This window comes from Venturia canescens, chromosome 9 (genome assembly GCF_019457755.1).
Source record: "Venturia canescens isolate UGA chromosome 9, ASM1945775v1, whole genome shotgun sequence".
Taxonomy (NCBI): Eukaryota; Metazoa; Arthropoda; class Insecta; order Hymenoptera; family Ichneumonidae; genus Venturia; species Venturia canescens.
In genome coordinates, this window is record NC_057429.1 from 2807539 (window position 1) to 2825725 (window position 18187).

An 18187-nucleotide genomic window follows, 5' to 3' on the forward strand; every position below is an offset into this window, starting at 1 on the left:
GATATAATAAATTTTAATGCTGCACGTAAATTAGATGGAATTTTTTTCAATTGATTTAGCTGTTCGAATCAAATAAGAAGGATGAGGCATCGGTTTGCATAATGATTTCAAACGCGATTTTTCGGTTTTTTATTTTTTACTTGTTATTTGATTTTTTTGAACTTTAAAAAATAGATACAGAATATTTTTTTTTTAAACATAATGTTTTTTCTAGATTTGTCAATTTTTTTTCGAATTGTACTGTATTTTTTTTTATAAAATAATTTTTTTGACAATTTTTAAAGAAAATTTTTTTTAAAGTTTTTTTATGGATGGATTTATTAGCAAACGAGGGACCATCAATGTACTTGTCCCAACCTTTTTTTTCCTAGGGGAAGTTTATGGTTTGATATCACGTATTTTTTTTCTAAAGTTCCTTATTTATGTTCAGTTGACTATAGGATTTTAGTTTAAATTTCTACGAATTATTTATGATTTTCGGCTTATAACGTTGGTTTTCACGAAAAAAGACCTATTTTTCGTCAAAATAGTACTGAAAATATTTCGTCACAGGTCTGTCCTTGGACTTTGAGGATTTTTTTCCATGTACTCTAATGTGTTTTATCAATTAGGAATCAAAGAGCACGGTCGAAAGCGGGTTGGAGGCTGCGATATGATTTTCGGCTTATATCGTTAGTTTCCACAAAAAAAAGACCTATTTTTCGTCAAAAATGTACTGCAAATATTTCTTCACAGGTCTGTTCTTGGACTTTGGCAATCTTTTTCCTTTAACTCTAATATGTTTTGTCAATTAGGAATCCAAGAGCACGGTGGAAAGCAGGTTGGAGGCCGAGATATGTTTTTCGGCTTGTAACTTTGGTTTCCACGAAAATAGACCTATTTTTCATCAAAATTGTATTGGAACTATTTCGATAGAGGTTTGTTCTTGGACTTTGGTGATTTTTCTCCTTGTCTTCTAATATGTTTTGTCCATTGGGAACTCAAGAGCATGGAGCAATGCGTGTTGCGGCCCGAGATGTGATTTTCAGCTTATAACGTTAGAAAAAAGAAAGGAAAAGAGGAAAGATAGATCAAATTCAAGACTCAACAAATCCAACAGAATTGGCCATTTTTAAATGTCGCTTTTGCATTCTGAATCTAGACATTTTCGTGTCTTCCAAAACGTACCCCCGACGAAATATATTTCCAAAGTTTGCAAGTGGCCGCTGCGATCCAATTATCTACAGTTTGATAGTTGCCGAAAAAAGGCACCTGGAAACATTTATTATGTTAGAACTCAAAGAAGCAAAAAAAACTGAGCGTACTTAATTCAACGGAGCAACGGAATTCAAAGACGTTTAAGGTACCTGCATTGGTTGTGGAGGTAAACAATTTAATTTCAGGATAATTTAGAAATAAATTTAGAAATTCAGAAATTCAGCATAGAATTTAGAAAAAGGAAAATTAAGTTAATTAGTAAAGCTGAAGACTTTTGGGATGAATTTTTGAGATTATATGTTACGGTTGGAGTAAAAAATTTAAATGATGGGCACACATGCTGCGACACAAACATATGAAAGTTTGCAGGTATTCGCTCCATACCGCAGTATTGGCACACATGCTGCGCCACAAAAATATGAAAGTTTGAAGGTTTTCGCTCCATACCACAGTAATACATTTTCAATACTATTTGAAAAGAAACACCTTAAAACTTGCTGAACCAAGTTCCATTACATATTACCATAATCAAAGATAAGGGATGATCCGTAGCATATATATCTATCCACAGAAATTTCAGAGTTCGCAGGTATCTGCTGCGGTTCAATGTATCTGCGCAATGAGCTTCGAAGACAGCAATTTCAAATCTATCCATAAATGAGCAACTGAAGACTTTTATAATCAATTTTTTACTTCATATATATGTTACGGTTAGAGTCAAAATGTAAAATGAATGGCACAGTATATAAATTATATAGTTTGCAGATTTTCGCTGTATTTCAATGATCCGAATCTACAGCATTATAATGAAAAGTTGTCAAAAGTCATGATGTCCCATTAAAATGACATAGCGCACATTGCATTCAGAAATTCTGTAAGTTTCTGGGGATGTTGGTAGGCATTATATTTGATCACATCCAAAACTGAGCAACTGTAGACTTATCGGAATGAATTTTTTTTTAAATAATTCCATATTTGTAGTTAGTTTCCAAATTTATCACTCGACAGACCTAATGGGAAAAGAATAACTACCCAGTATACCAAGACCAGAAATTTTTTTGAAAATCTGGTTTACAAAATGTGCAATTCAAGATTATGGTTAGAAACCTCTCGAATCATGTTACCACAATCATCATGAAGGAGTAGAAATTCATAAGACACATATTAGGCAACGAATTAATAATATGAATCGATCCGCTGCAAACTGATGGGTTGAAAACAAGGATCGGAGAGGGCAGAGCCAAACTGAATATCAAGCAAATTATGGGGATGTTTAAAAATAATGACAACACAAGATATAAATTAGAAAACATTTATTCAATTGAAGTTACTAATATTCTTACAGTTGCGAGTATTTTAGTTCTATTTATTCGTATATATAACCTTGACATATAACCACGCCACTGACGATATATTCGCACTGGACAATATTTTTCGTACTTTGGTTTAATTGAAGGATTATATCAGTTAACAATTATTTCCAATCGAACGAAATAATGAAATCTTGAAAAGTTTCGTTGACATATGCATCGCGCATTTTTTATATTCTTTTTCACACACACATCACAGACTACATTTACGCGGCCGCTTTGATACCGGTTTAATATATCACAAATAACAACATAAATAGTAATCTGCACTTCTTTAGATGATGAAAATTATTTTTTTATTTATCCCGCACGCACTTCGTAATGTCGAAACTCCATTCTTACGATCAAAAACTGACACATGGTTTGTAGCCATATATATATGTATATTGATTGATTTATGACTGCTGTTACCAGTTGTGCTGCGCCGTGTGCTACGTTCTGAAGTTGACGTCATATATATTGTACATTCGTAGTCAGAACTGAAATGCACATGCTATATGCTTGCGCATGCCATTTCAAACTTTGATGTAATTGGCCCAGGATTTTTTTCATTGCTCATTGGTTGGAACAAGAATATTCTCACCGGGAATTGGTGATCATGGGGGCCAAGGAGCCTATGCTTGTAGCGGTCAGAGTACGCGTATACAGATACGTCGAATCCCGAATGTGTTAGTAACTTTTGCATAATCTTAAGCCCGTGCAAAGTTTTTTCTCAGCAATTACGACATCGATCATGCTGATTTTGGGCTCATTCGACAGAGAACTTCTTAATTAGCTGAAAGTTCAATTTTCAAAGCCGTACAGAACTCATGAGTTTCGTAATTAAAGAAAATCGCATGCCAATTTTACCCCCACCACGGCGAATCGTTTTATTCAGAGAAAATATAGTCTCGGCGAGAGCCTCAGGCCAGCAGACGACAGAGCTGTCAATGTACTTGTCCCGAGACTCTACCGAGTCTCTTGATAATCCTTCTTTTCTTTAGCATTTATGAGGTAGATACTTACTTGAGAGCAGCACAAACGAATGCCTTGAACTGAGAATCGTAGCTCCTTTTATATAGAGTATGTGAAGAGACGATATTTCCAATGGTGATTAAGAGCATCTGAAATTACGGATATCATTAGATTGTGAGTTTATCTAGAGACGCGGCAGCGACTCTGAGACAAGTATATTTATGTTATGACGTGTTGCTGCCAAAGACTCTTTACCGGAACGATAGCATTTCCAATTGTTTTCGAAAATTTTCAAAAACTTTTTCTTTAATAAATAATTAACTATAACATTTCGAAGAATGTTATGAGTTGACATATTCTTTAATTTTTTTTCCTTTCGATTGCGACCTCTTCGAACTCTGTAGCTTAACGCATTGAAAAGATATTAATTATTTATTTTTAAGGAGTTTCAATACAGAAGTCAAAATATTAAGAAATTGATCAAATTTCGTGATAATGTTCTTCAACATCAAGTGCGAAAACTCAAATTTTTTCAAAATTTTCTTCTACTTAGTTATCGAGTAATTACGCATTAAAGCAGATTTCTCATGCCCGGAATGTATACCTATATATATGGAAACGCTATGCTTATACACGTAAACTTTAGTGATCAATTACTCGATAACTGTGTAAAAGAAAAATCTTAAAAAATTTGTGTCGTCAAATTTGGCACTAAAGAATATGTTCACCAAATTTTATAAAATTCTGAACTTTTTGAATTTTTTTATTTTTTTAGCATGGATTAGCATGGCAACATTGTATCGCCTATACCGAAACTCCTTAAATGGCTTCAAAAAATGAGTCGGGTTTTCGCACACATTTTTGATGTTTATTTGTTTTTTATTAAGTGACAAATCTGGTGACATAATAAGTAGTAAGGCTATACCAGTTCTGGCTCAAATGGGGGCGAGGGGGGAGCGGTGTGCGGGGAAACGCCAGAGCCAGAGGGGGGCAGCGAAGGGGGAAGCCGCGCGCCGTAGGGCCGTGTGTGTGTGTCGCACACATTCTCGCGGCCCTTGAAAAAGAAGGAGAGATAGAGCCGATAGTGAGTGTGAGAGAGATGGAATGAGAAAAATCGTGTGTGACATTTAATTAATTTATGACCAGTGCGTTACGGATTTGTCTTCGCCTCGGATGCTGATAAGGGAGGGGCGGGGGGGGGGGGGCATAACGAAGGGTCTGCCGTTGGAGAGAGAGGTGTGAGAGAGATAGAATGACCGTAGAGAGCAAAAGCATGAGAGAGACGGAGTGAACGAGAAAAAAATATTCTCTAAGAGTTTTGAACTCTGGGTGTATGTCGAGATGAAAACATTCAGAAGGGTCTGCAGCTCAAGAGCAAAATTATTCTACAATAATTCTATAAGAGGTCTGAAGATTTTTTCGACATTTTTCTATAAGAGGTCTGTCCGCTCAAGATTTTCAAAATTTAGTTATTTTTTTGATATCCGATAGTTGCCGAGTGTAGGAGAGAGATGGGTGGTTTCAATAGGCTGAAATAGACTTTACTCATTTAGATTGAATTTATTGTATATTTTACAGAAAACAAATTCTATAAAAAAGTTTACTCATTTTATCACCATCAACGTTCAAGAAATATTTCAGTGACTTTACGGATGTTTTGTGGGAGCGTTTTCCATATTTCTACAAATCCGACGTTGAAATTCAATCGTTGCGTCGTATTCCATGATCATTGGAATACGTCTTCGATGGAAGATCACATTGATGCTCCGGCCCCTCTACGGAAAAATTGTAGAAAATGTCGGGAGAGGGAGGACATGCACGAACTTGCACGAAAAGAGGTAGAGGGGGAATAACCCTAAAAATTCAAGAGAAATCGTGAGCGTCGTCAGTCAGCTGCTGCATTAGTTCGAGAGCAGACAAGAAAAAATCACTCTTCAAAAATGGAGTTTACATCTTTGAACAAAGTTGCCACGCTGGAAAACAACATACCAACGAAGAAGCTGATTGAACTTGAGGTCGGGACTGATCATCCAATTCATCATATTCGATAGGTGAAAACGAAATTTGAATAAAAATAAAAAGTGATGGACCGGACAAGTACGTTTAAGACGTATTTGAACATAATTCGTACCTATCCAATCGAAGTTGAATGTTGTGAATAATACCAGGAGATCCTGAAAGTCGGAGGGGAATCGATTCTTTAAGGTGTGTACCTTGTTGAAGTAACGAATGACTTTCATGTGAATTTTGAATGATTTTATTTCCATTAACTTTTTAGTATTTTTGGTAAAACGTTGTGAGCCCGACAAGGATTCTCAGCGCTCATTTGTCGCCGGAGCTTATATTTCGAATAACTGATAAATACTTGACCTCGAATTGATATAATACATTTTAGTACTGCACATAACTTCCGTTATGACTTTTTTTTCAATAACTTTTTTCGTGAAAATAATTATCATGAATTTCATTAAAGTTTCCAATTTGTTCGATAAATATTCCAAATTATCAATAAAAACTTGGCCTCCAATTGATATCATACATTTTTATACTGCATGTAACTTGGATAGTACATTTTTCAAGGTCTTCAATATTCATGAATTTTTTTGAAATTTTTTTATTTTTCTTTATAGAATTTTTTCGATTGTTTTTTATTTTTGTTGAATTTTTTTGAACTTATTAATTTTCGTTTATTATTTCTATAGAATTTTTTTCCTGGTTCTGAATCTTTTTTCTATGTCATCCAGAAACAAGAGACCATCAATGTACTTGTCCCAACCTTTTTTTCCCTAGGGGAAGTTTATGGTTTGATATCACGCCTTTTTTCTCAAAAGTTCCTCATTTATGTTATGACGGTTATAGGATTTTAGTATAAATTTCTATGAATTATTTGCTTAGTACATTTTTATTGATTCCATTCTCATACGAACATTTTTTATGGGATAATCTTTTTCATGAAATTATCAGCAAATAAGGGACCATCAATGTACTTTTCCCAATCTCATTATCCCTGGGTATGATGTTCGGCTTATAAAGTTGGTGTCCACCATAAAAGACCAATTTTTCGTAAAAATTGTAGTGAAAATATTCCGTCACAAGTCTGCCCTTGAACTTTGGCGATTTTTTTCCTCATACTCTAATATGTTACGCCTATTAGGATCTCAACAGCATGGAGGAATCCGGGATGAGGCCCGAGAAATGAATTTCGGTTTATAATGTTGGTTTCCACGTAAAAGACCAATTTTTCTTCAAAAATGTACTGAAAATATTTCGGCACTGGTTTGGTCTTGGACTTTGGTGATTTTTCTCCTTGTCTTCTAATATGTTTTGTCTATTGGGAATCCAAGAGCATGAAGAAATGCGTGTTGTGGGCCATAATATGATTTGCGGCTTATAACGTTGGTTTCCACGAAATAAGATTTATTTGTCGTCAAAATTGTACTGGAAATATTTCGTCACAGGTATGTCTTTGGACTTTGGCGATTTTTTTCCTTGTACTCTAATATGTTTCGTCTATTTGGAACCCAAGAGCATGGAGAAAAGTGTGTTGGGGGCCGAGATATGATTTTCGGCTTATAACGTTGGTTTCCACGAAAAACAACAACTTTCTTGTCAACATTGTACAGAAAATATTCCGTCACAGGTCGGAAGCAGGACGTTTTGGCGCCGCCGTTTTGGCGCGACCGTTTTGGCGCGGCCGTTTTGGCGCGAGCCGTTTGGGCGCTGGGACGTTTGGGCGCGAGGACGTTTTGGCGCCGCCGTTTGGGCGCGGAGACGTTTTGACGCGAGGACGTTTGGGCGCGGGGACGTTTTGGCGCTGGGACGTTTTGGCGCGGGGGCGTTTTGGCGCGAGGACGTTTTGGCGCGGGGACGTTTTGGCGCGAGAACGTTTGGGCGCGGGGACGTTTTGGCGCGGGGACGTTATGGCGCGACAACCTTTTCGCGCTAGGAGTTTCGTTCTCGGGGGGGAATATTTTCACTGATTTTGTGGTGAGCACCGCCTGAGGTGTGCATGCTCCCTCCGGTACCAGAAAAATTTACCCAATGGTAATACGACCTGGATAATTCGTCCGCGGAAAATTCACTCGCACATAATTTCTCCCTAGAAAAAATCCCCTTTGAAAAATTTGTCTCCTGGGAAATTGTTAGGTGTGGCGTAAGTCACTAATAGGGGGAGGGAAGGCACAGACGGGGTATGACGTGTAACAGAGAGACAAAATGGCACATCTAACGCCGAGCGCAATGTTTTCAGTACGAGTCGTAGCCAGTCCATCAGAAAAACGCTGATTCCAAGTGGATTATTATTGATGATTTAATTGATTAATAACCTTTGTTAATGATTTTTGTGGGGACGATTCTTTCTGGGGGCCAATTTCCCAAGATAATGTTGCAAGAGGAATTCTCATAGATTCGTTGTCTGCGAAGGAGTATGTCCGTTGGGGCATGTTTGGGGTTGCTGCACGTATCATGATGGGTCGCTGTAGCCGTCGCGTGGGGTCCGAGGAGTGCACATACCGGCGGGGGGGGGGGTGCCTTCCATGGTGGGGAACCCCATCATATTGTGGGGTATCTTGTCCCTCCAACCCAGACAGAGCCCCTTGCGGGTCCTGTGGCCTCCCCACTATTTTCCACCCACCATCCGAAGTGCCCCGCACCCACCCCACTATTTCCCACCCACCATCCGAGATGCCCCGCACCCACATCACTATTTCCCACCCACCATCCGGGATGCCCCGCGCCCACCCCACTATTTCCCACCCACCATCCGAGATGCCCCGCACCCATCCCACTATTTCCCACCCACCATCCGAGATGCCCCGCACCCATCCCACTATTTTCCACCCACCATCCGAGATGCCCCGAACCCACCCCACTATGTCCCACACACCATCCGAGATACCCCGAACCCACCCCACTATGTCCCACCCACCATCCGAGATACCCCGCGCCCACCTCGCAATTCCTCTTATCTCTTTTTTGTGGTATATTACCCAGGTTGCTCCATGCCTTGAGATACAAAAAATGTAAACAACTTTAAACTGAAAAAAGTATATAAATTTTAAAACAAAGAAAAAATGATAAATATTTTGGGGATATTACGATATCTGTGGCCCCAAGTTTTGACTATGTAGTCTTTATATTTGGCCGAAAATAAGACTTTTTTCAAGAATAAAAAAAATCGAAATTCGGCCTTTAAGGGGGTGAAACAGGGGGTTTCTTTGAAATTCGACGTTTATATTCCAGAATATGAGTAATTTAACAAGTATTCGGCAGTTTGTTGGAACTTCACCTTTGAGGGAACAAAAGGATTTAAAGGGAAGCATATTATCCTCTGAAATTCAGCCCTCGAGGAGGGTGATTTCATGAATGTTCTTCGTCATTATAGTGACGAGCCTAGGTTTCAGACTATTGGCGTTACCCGGAATTCACCACGTGGAGGTTATCTGTTTGGAATCCCTTGGCCCTCATAAGAGCCGTTTTGTGTTTGTGTGTGTGTGTGTGTGTGTGTGTGTGCGCGCGCGCGCGCTTGTAGAGATCAGGACCCGCGGCTCGTCACTTCCGCAGTATTTTTCGACTCCAAACCCTCTCTACAATGCGTGCGTGCGTGCGTGCGTGCGTGTGTGCGTGCGTGTGTGCGTGTGTGCGTGCGTGCGTGTGTGCGTGCGTGCGTGTGTGTGTGCGTGTGTGTGTGCGTGTGCGTGTGCGTGTGCGTGTGCGTGTGCGTGTGCGTGTGCGTGTGCGCGCGCGTGTGTGCGCGCGTGTGTGTGGGTGCGTGTGTGGGTGTGCGCGCGCGCGCGTTAGAACGCGAAGTCCGGATCCGTGGCGTTATCGTCATCGTCGTTATCGGAGGCGGCATTTTCGAACTCTTCGTCGATGCTGTTAATTCGTGCACGTTTCGCAGGAATTAACTCTTCAAGCTGTTCGGATTCGATGGTTGGAGGATCTATTTCCTGCAGCTCAAGCCCAGCAACCTTTTCACCGTCCACGAATCCGGGATAAACCCGTTTTATGTCCAGCAAAAATACCATGATCTGCGATCCAAGGTGTAACTTGTAGCTCTTTTCTAAATACTGCTGCCGATAAAAATGAAGCGCCATATATTGATGGACCAGCTTCGGGGTTCTGCGGCACAGAAGGGCACGTTTCATCAGTTTGTTCTGATTTTCAAGGTCATTGATCGTATTTGACCTATCATCTTTCGAAACGTATTCGCCAATGCTGTGATTCGTCGTCTTATGACTCGTCCCTTCATCAAACAGTTTTTCAACGCCACAGTACTGCTTTGCACTGTCAGTACAAAGGTGACACGTATCCTTGGCAACGTATTTGCTAATATACGGCCACAAGTCTGCTTTGCTCTTCGAGTTGACTTTGAAGAAAAGCCCGACCTTGTCCTCTTTACAAAAAAGACCCAGAACCGTCGTCGTCATCTGTTTAGTCACCCGTCCGCGATGGTATTTCCGTTTCGTCAAAAACGTCTCATCAATTTGCACGGTTTTCCCTTCGCCGCCAAGGAGGATCTCACCATGAGAAACAATCACTTCATCTATCTCCCGACAATAGCTATAGTAATCGACCACGGTCGAAATGCTGAGCTCTTCGTTATCGTCTTCGCGACGCCATTCCGTGAGGTGTTTATGGAGCTCTGTCACCTTTATTTTTCCAATGAAGCAAATTATAATTGCTAAAACTTCGCGAATTTTTATTCGGCAGTCCGCCCCGAAGAAAAAAGTTCCGTTGCTGGGGTTTTCGAATCTTCTACAAATTCTCGCGCCTTTTTTCTTGGCCCCCCCGGAGGAACACCTCCAATTCCATCCGAATTTCTTGGCCGCATAATTTTCGATTTTCATCGGTTTTCCGCAACATTGCGGTGGCGTCGACGATCTCGATGGGATGAGGCCAATTTCTTCCAAAAACTCAATCGCTGCTGCATCAGTTGAAATTAGCGAATGAAATGAAGACAAATATGAAAAATGCTTCAATTTTGGATGTATCGCAGGATGTACCGCTTCCATTGTTTCCGCTTGTTTTATCGCCATTGAATTCAAAATTGCCGTATAAAACTTGCTAGACAAAATCAGGTTCACCGTCCGAAAAAGAGTTAGCGAATTATTCCTATACTACTCTTACTTTTAATCGCCGTTTATTACGATGAACAAAAGCTGTTCACCCCAGAAGTGATTTTTGCTAACAACAGTTATCGCAATAACGCTCCTCTTATATTCGAGTATTGACTCCCTGTTCGAACTCAAAATCTTGATTGCAGAGCTGACGTTTATGGTAACTAGCTAAACTTTTATAAAATTTATGAATTACGAGAAGTATAGTCCTGTATCTACTATCATTTATGGAAGTTGCACAAAATTGTTTCGTTAGCGGTAGTGCTTAGTATTGTTCGCGATCTTTTTGTTCAATGTTTCCCTGTAAGTGCATCGCCAAATATTTCAGATCTTCATACCAAAACGTAATTTGAACCCCTTGTATCAACCTGCCATGTCTTTAAACATTTGCTGTCATTACGACTTGTCTAACCATCCCATGTACGTAATAATAGAAGTGCTGAACACTTTCAAACCAAGCAACCCGAAAACCTCGCGAACTTTTTCCCCCACAATACGTTTCGATGCTAGCAAAAGAAACAGCGATTGCAACCACCAACGGGGGGGCCCAGGGGGGCGTAGCCCCCCGGTGGGGGTCGAGGGGGCAGAGCCCCCGGCGGGGGGTAGGGGCAGAGCCCCCCGGGGGGTTCGGGGGGCGGAGCCCCCCGAGAAAAGACATTTAATTTTTAATTTTTTTGAAAATAATTTAGGTACCCCAAATAATATGATACGCAAACTTCATGACACTCATTTTCCCCCTCAAAGGCTGAGTTCCGATTATCTTTGTTTTAAAAAGTTTGCATGATCATAAGTAGCGACCACAAATAATATGTTATAAAAACCCTGCAACTTTGAAACTACTGTATCACCCCCTTAATGGTTGAACTTTGATCTTCAGTATATTAAAAAAAAGTCTGACTTTCGATCGAATATGGACCCTGTATCGTCAAAATTAGGCACCACAAACATTGTAATGCTTCAACTTTCAACCCCCTGTTTCACCCCCTTAAAGGCCGAATTTCGATTTTTTTTATTCTTGAAAAAAGTCTTATTTTCTGCCAAATATAAAGACTACATAGTCAAAACTTGGGGCCACAGATATCGTAATCCTGCCAAAAAAAGGAATAGAAAATGAAAATATCATCCCATTGCATAGGAATTTCCCAATCTTTCATTGGAAAATTCGATTTGCTGAATGCATAATCAAAATCGTCACCATTATTGCTTGTAAAAGGTTTCAACTCACATGAACATAACCGCACAGTTTTCGTCCGTCTACATAGAAAAATTGGCTGTGTCGATTGCTTTTGGCACATAGAGAAAAGCACTCAACTTGAAACAAATCGTTTTAAAAATTTTCGTCGAAGACGAGGAATGTATTCTTTTTCTTAAGTAAATATTGTCACGCCTCTAAAAAATAAGCTAAATCAGAAAAAAAATAATTGACAAAGTAAAAAAAGAACCCCAATTATTAAAAGGTCGCGACCGTAGTTTCCAATAATTTTCTATATTTGCATTATCAATAAAAAATTTCAAAATATAAAAAAAAATGAGATCGTTTTCTGAAGTTGACAAATATAGTGAATGAAATACGATTCCTATATAGTTGTCACGTCTCGCAAAAAGAAGTGAAATCAGTAAATATTAAAACTTCAAAAAGTAAAAAAGGCACGCCAAGTATTAAAAGGTCGTGACCGTCGTTTTAAATGATTTTCTATATTCGCATTGTCAATAAATAAATTTAAAAAAATGTTTAACTGTGAAAAAATATGAGATCTATTGTAACATATACAGTGAATGAATTACGTTTCCTGTAGGAATTCTGAATTTTGGAAATAAAAAAAAATGAGATCATTTTCTAACGTAGCCAAGTACAGTGAATGAATTAAGGTTCTTGTGGAATTCATTCGTGTACACTTTTAGCCCTAATCCCTCACTTATTCAGAAAAATTTTCCAGCAAACGTCACAGAGCAACAAAGGTTTCTCGAATGATTCTGCAATTATTAAGAGATTATCATCTGTTTTTATGCTAGCTCGGGTTATAAACTTAAAACAGTTTACGCGTACAAGTGCATGCATTGTATCTATACGATGAATTGCACAAATTCATTTTCAACATTACACACAAGCTTGGCGTGCATGGTTTTCAATCGGAAGCTCGGCGAAGGAATGCCTCATCCGTCCATATATTTGAAGAAAACTTGATGATCCTCTCATGTAATTGTTTTTTAATTTGCCATCCCTTTTCCATCCAACTATTTTATTGAGTAGTCCGACGTGAGATCCCACGCTGTGTACACAAAGAAAAATATCTATTCTTGACTAGTTTGACTGATAAATTCATTACTCCAAATGTTTCGTATTCAACGCGTTTTCTTTTCTCAAATCAATGTTTACACAGCTTACTTCTTTGTTCATCCATTTCAATACTTGTGTAATTCATCCAATCATCTGCCCATTTGGTAAAAAAAGAGTGTACGGACAAACGAGTGAAAGTGACGCGTGGATAAATTAAAATGCGTATGGGCATGAAAGAATGGCCGTATCTATCCGTACAAGATAAAGGCATATAAAGGGATTGATTGATTTCATTTCTTTATCCGTTCGTTTAATCGTTCAATTTTATCCACAAATTTCACCCATCTGTATTGTTTACCAAATCATTATATAACAGGGCCCCTCTTTTTTTATTGGGGGATCGGTTTTTTTCACACTCGTTCATACAATTCTAATTAATTATTGTTTTCATAGTAAATTTGAACAATTGTCTCTTCCCGAGCTTCCGATTGAAAACCATGCACGCCAAGCTTGTGTGTAATGTTGAAAATGAATTTGTGCAGTTCATCGTATAGATACAATGCATGCACTTGTACGCGTAAACTGTTTTAAGTTTATAACCCGAGCTAGCATAAAAACAGATGATAATCTCTTAATAATTGCAGAATCATTCGAGAAACCTTTGTTGCTCTGTGACGTTTGCTGGAAAATTTTTCTGAATAAGTGAGGGATTAGGGCTAAAAGTGTACACGAATGAATTCCACAAGAACCTTAATTCATTCACTGTACTTGGCTACGTTAGAAATCGATCTCATTTTTTTTATTTCCAAAATTCAGAATTCCTACAGGAAACGTAATTCATTCACTGTATATGTTACAATAGATCTCATATTTTTTCACAGTTAAACATTTTTTTAAATTTATTTATTGACAATGCGAATATAGAAAATCATTTAAAACGACGGTCACGACCTTTTAATACTTGGCGTGCCTTTTTTACTTTTTGAAGTTTATATACAAACCGTGTGTCAGTTTTTGATCGCATGAACAGAGTTTCGACATTACGAAGTGCGTGCGGGATAAATAAAAAAATAATTTTCGTCATCTAAAGAAGTGCATATAACTATTTATTTTGTTAAAATTTATGATATATTAAATCGGTATCAAAGCGGCCGCGTAAATGTAGTCTGTGATGTGTGTGTGAAAAAGAATATAAAAAATGCGCGATGCATATGTCAATGAAACTTTTCAAGATTTCATTATTTCGTTCTATTGGAAATAAGTGTTGACTGAAATAATCCTTCAATTAAACCAGATTACAAAATATTGTCCAGTGCGAATATATCGTCACTGGCGTGGTTATATATCATGTGTAAATAGGTTATACATACGAATAAATAGAACAAAAACACACGGAACTGTTAGAATGATATTAGAAACTTTACTTGAATAAATGTTTTCTAATTTATTTCTTGTGTCAACATTATATATAAACATTCCCATATTTTGCTTGATATTCAGTTTGGCTCTGCCCTCTCCGATCCTTGTTTTCACCCCATCAGTTTGCAGAGGATCGATACATATTATTAATTCGTTCCCTAATATGTGTCCTATGATTTTCTACTCTTTCTTCATGATGATAGTGGTAACATGATTCGAGAGGTTTCTAACCATAATCTTGAATTGCACATTTTGTAAATCAGATTTTCAAAAAAATTTCTGGTCTTGGTATACTGGGTAGTTATTCTTTTCCCATTAGGTCTGTCGAGTGATAAATTTGGAAACTAACTACAAATATGGAATTATTATAAAAAAAATTCATTCCGATAAGTCTACAGTTGCTCAGTTTTGAATGTGATCAAATATAATGCCTACCAACATCCCCAGAAACTTACAGAATTTCTGAATGCAATGTGCGCTATGTCATTTTAATGGGACATCATGACTTTTGACAACTTTTCATTATAATGCTGTAGATTCGGATCATTGAAATACAGCGAAAATCTGCAAACTATACAATTTATATACTGTGCCATTCATTTTACATTTTGACTCTAACCGTAACATCTATATGAAGTAAAAAATTGATTATAAAAGTCTTCAGTTGCTCATTTATGGATAGATTTGAAATTGCTGTCTTCGAAGCTCATTGCGCAGATACATTGAACCGCAGCAGATACCTGCGAACTCTGAAATTTCTGTGGATAGATATATATGCTACGGATCATCCCTTATCTTTGATTATGGTAATATGTAATGGAACTTGGTTCAGCAAGTTTTAAGGTGTTTCTTTTCAAATAGTATTGAAAATGTATTACTGTGGTATGGAGCGAAAACCTTCAAACTTTCATATTTTTGTGGCGCAGCATGTGTGCCAATACTGCGGTATGGAGCGAATACCTGCAAACTTTCATATGTTTGTGTCGCAGCATGTGTGCCCATCATTTAAATTTTTTACTCCAACCGTAACATATAATCTCAAAAATTCATCCCAAAAGTCTTCAGCTTTACTAATTAACTTAATTTTCCTTTTTCTAAATTCTATGCTGAATTTCGGAATTTCTAAATTTATTTCTAAATTATCCTGAAATTAAATTGTTTACCTCCACAACCAATGCAGGTACCTTAAACGTCTTTGAATTCCGTTGCTCTGTTGAATTAAGTACGCTCAGTTTTTTTTGCTTCTTTGAGTTCTAACATAATAAATGTTTCCAGGTGCCTTTTTTCGGCAACTATCAAACTGTAGATAATTGGATCGCAGCGGCCACTTGCAAACTTTGGAAATATATTTCGTCGGGGGTACGTTTTGGAAGGCACGAAAATGTCTAGATTCAGAATGCAAAAGCGACATTTAAAAATGGCCAATTCTGTTGGATTTGTTGAGTCTTGAATTTGATCTATCTTTCCTCTTTTCCTTTCTTTTTTCTAACGTTATAAGCTGAAAATCACATCTCGGGCCGCAACACGCATTGCTCCATGCTCTTGAGTTCCCAATGGACAAAACATATTAGAAGACAAGGAGAAAAATCACCAAAGTCCAAGAACAAACCTCTATCGAAATAGTTCCAATACAATTTTGACGAAAAATAGGTCTATTTTCGTGGAAACCAAAGTTACAAGCCGAAAAACATATCTCGGCCTCCAACCTGCTTTCCACCGTGCTCTTGGGTTCCTAATTGACAAAACATATTAGAGTTAAAGGAAAAAGATTGCCAAAGTCCAAGAACAGACCTGTGAAGAAATATTTGCAGTACATTTTTGACGAAAAATAGGTCTTTTTTTTGTGGAAACTAACGATATAAGCCGAAAATCATATCGCAGCCTCCAACCCGCTTTCGACCGTGCTCTTTGATTCCTAATTGATAAAACACATTAGAGTACATGGAAAAAAATCCTCAAAGTCCAAGGACAGACCTGTGACGAAATATTTTCAGTACTATTTTGACGAAAAATAGGTCTTTTTTCGAGAAAACCAACGTTATAAGCCGAAAATCATAAATAATTCGTAGAAATTTAAACTAAAATCCTATAGTCAACTGAACATAAATAAGGAACTTTAGAGAAAAAATACGTGATATCAAACCATAAACTTCCCCTAGGAAAAAAAAGGTTGGGACAAGTACATTGATGGTCCCTCGTTTGCTAATAAATCCATCCATAAAAAAACTTTAAAAAAAATTTTCTTTAAAAATTGTCAAAAAAATTATTTTATAAAAAAAAAATACAGTACAATTCGAAAAAAAATTGACAAATCTAGAAAAAACATTATGTTTAAAAAAAAAATATTCTGTATCTATTTTTTAAAGTTCAAAAAAATCAAATAACAAGTAAAAAATAAAAAACCGAAAAATCGCGTTTGAAATCATTATGCAAACCGATGCCTCATCCTTCTTATTTGATTCGAACAGCTAAATCAATTGAAAAAAATTCCATCTAATTTACGTGCAGCATTAAAATTTATTATATCAATTCGAGGCTAAGTATTTTCTAATGAATTGAAAAAAGTTACCACTTGAGTTACGTACAGCACTAAAATTTATGATATTAATCAGTGGACAAGTATTTTATTAGTAACTCCAAATTTTGACATTATTAAAATGTTCTAAGAAGCTTTTAAATCCAAAAAAAATCACATGAAAGCTAGTCATTCGTTACTCTATGGTGGCAAAGACTTATAAGAAAATCGATTTTTCTCAGACTTTCAGGATCCTTTGGTATTATTCACAAAATTCAACGTCGATTGGATCGATACAAATTATGTTTAAATATGTGTTAAAAGTACTTGTCCGGCCCATCACTATTCATTCAATAAAAAATCAATCATAAAAAAATGAAATTGTACGGCAGAATCTGGTTAAAAATTTGTTGAAATGCGATTCATTATTAGTTTAATGCTTTTAATAATAGTAGAGGTTAGTTCTTAGTCCGTATGGAATTCGTTCGCTGGAAGAATAAGTAGGAAGTAAGAATTGACATCATTGAATATAAACTGGAGAGTTATTTTGGAAGCATGAACATATATATTATGTACAATTTGTTTCATTTATCGATGCAGAACAAAATCCCTTGTATATTGCGGAATAATTTGTTTCCGTTTTTTATTAAATTAGTGCAACTAATAAGTAAAAATTACGTAAAGATAATTCTCTCAATTCCCTCTGCATGAATACTTGTGACTTGTGAACCATCAGTTCTAGACAAGCCCTGATTTTTATTTGGATAAACAATTTAAACGGAAAGTGATGGGCCGGACAAGTACTTTTAACACATATTTAAACATAATTTGTATCGATCCAATCGACGTTGAATTTTGTGAATAATACCAAAGGATCCTGAAAGTCTGAGAAAAATCGATTTTCTTATAAGTCTTTGCCACCATAGAGTAACGAATGACTAGCTTTCATGTGATTTTTTTTGGATTTAAAAGCTTCTTAGAACATTTTAATAATGTCAAAATTTGGAGTTACTAATAAATTACTTGTCCACTGATTGATATCATAAATTTTAGTGCTTCACGTAACTCAAGTGGTAACTTTTTTCAATTCATTAGAAAATACTTGGCCTCGAATTGATATAATAAATTTTAATGCTGCACGTAAATTAGATGGAATTTTTTTCAATTGATTTAGCTGTTCGAATCAAATAAGAAGAATGAGGCATCGGTTTCCAAAATGATTTCAAGACCGATTTTTCGGTTTTTTATTTTTTACTTGTTATTTGATTCTTTTGACACTTTAAAAAATAGATACAGATTAGTTTTTTTTACAGATATATATTTATCCACAGAAATT

At 37.0% G+C, this 18187-nt stretch overlaps 1 protein-coding gene across 2 annotated transcripts in view; it reads right to left on the reverse strand.

Annotated features, from left to right (window-relative positions):
* The window catches only part of LOC122416455 (RUN domain-containing protein 1), a 580344-nt gene that overhangs the window by 194412 nt on the left and 367745 nt on the right, over nt 1-18187 (reverse strand). For both annotated transcript variants that reach the window (XM_043429436.1, XM_043429435.1), the window contains one exon: nt 3573-3670. In XM_043429436.1, the coding sequence (XP_043285371.1) occupies nt 3573-3670 (98 nt within the window). The remainder of the gene's footprint in view (nt 1-3572; nt 3671-18187) is intronic.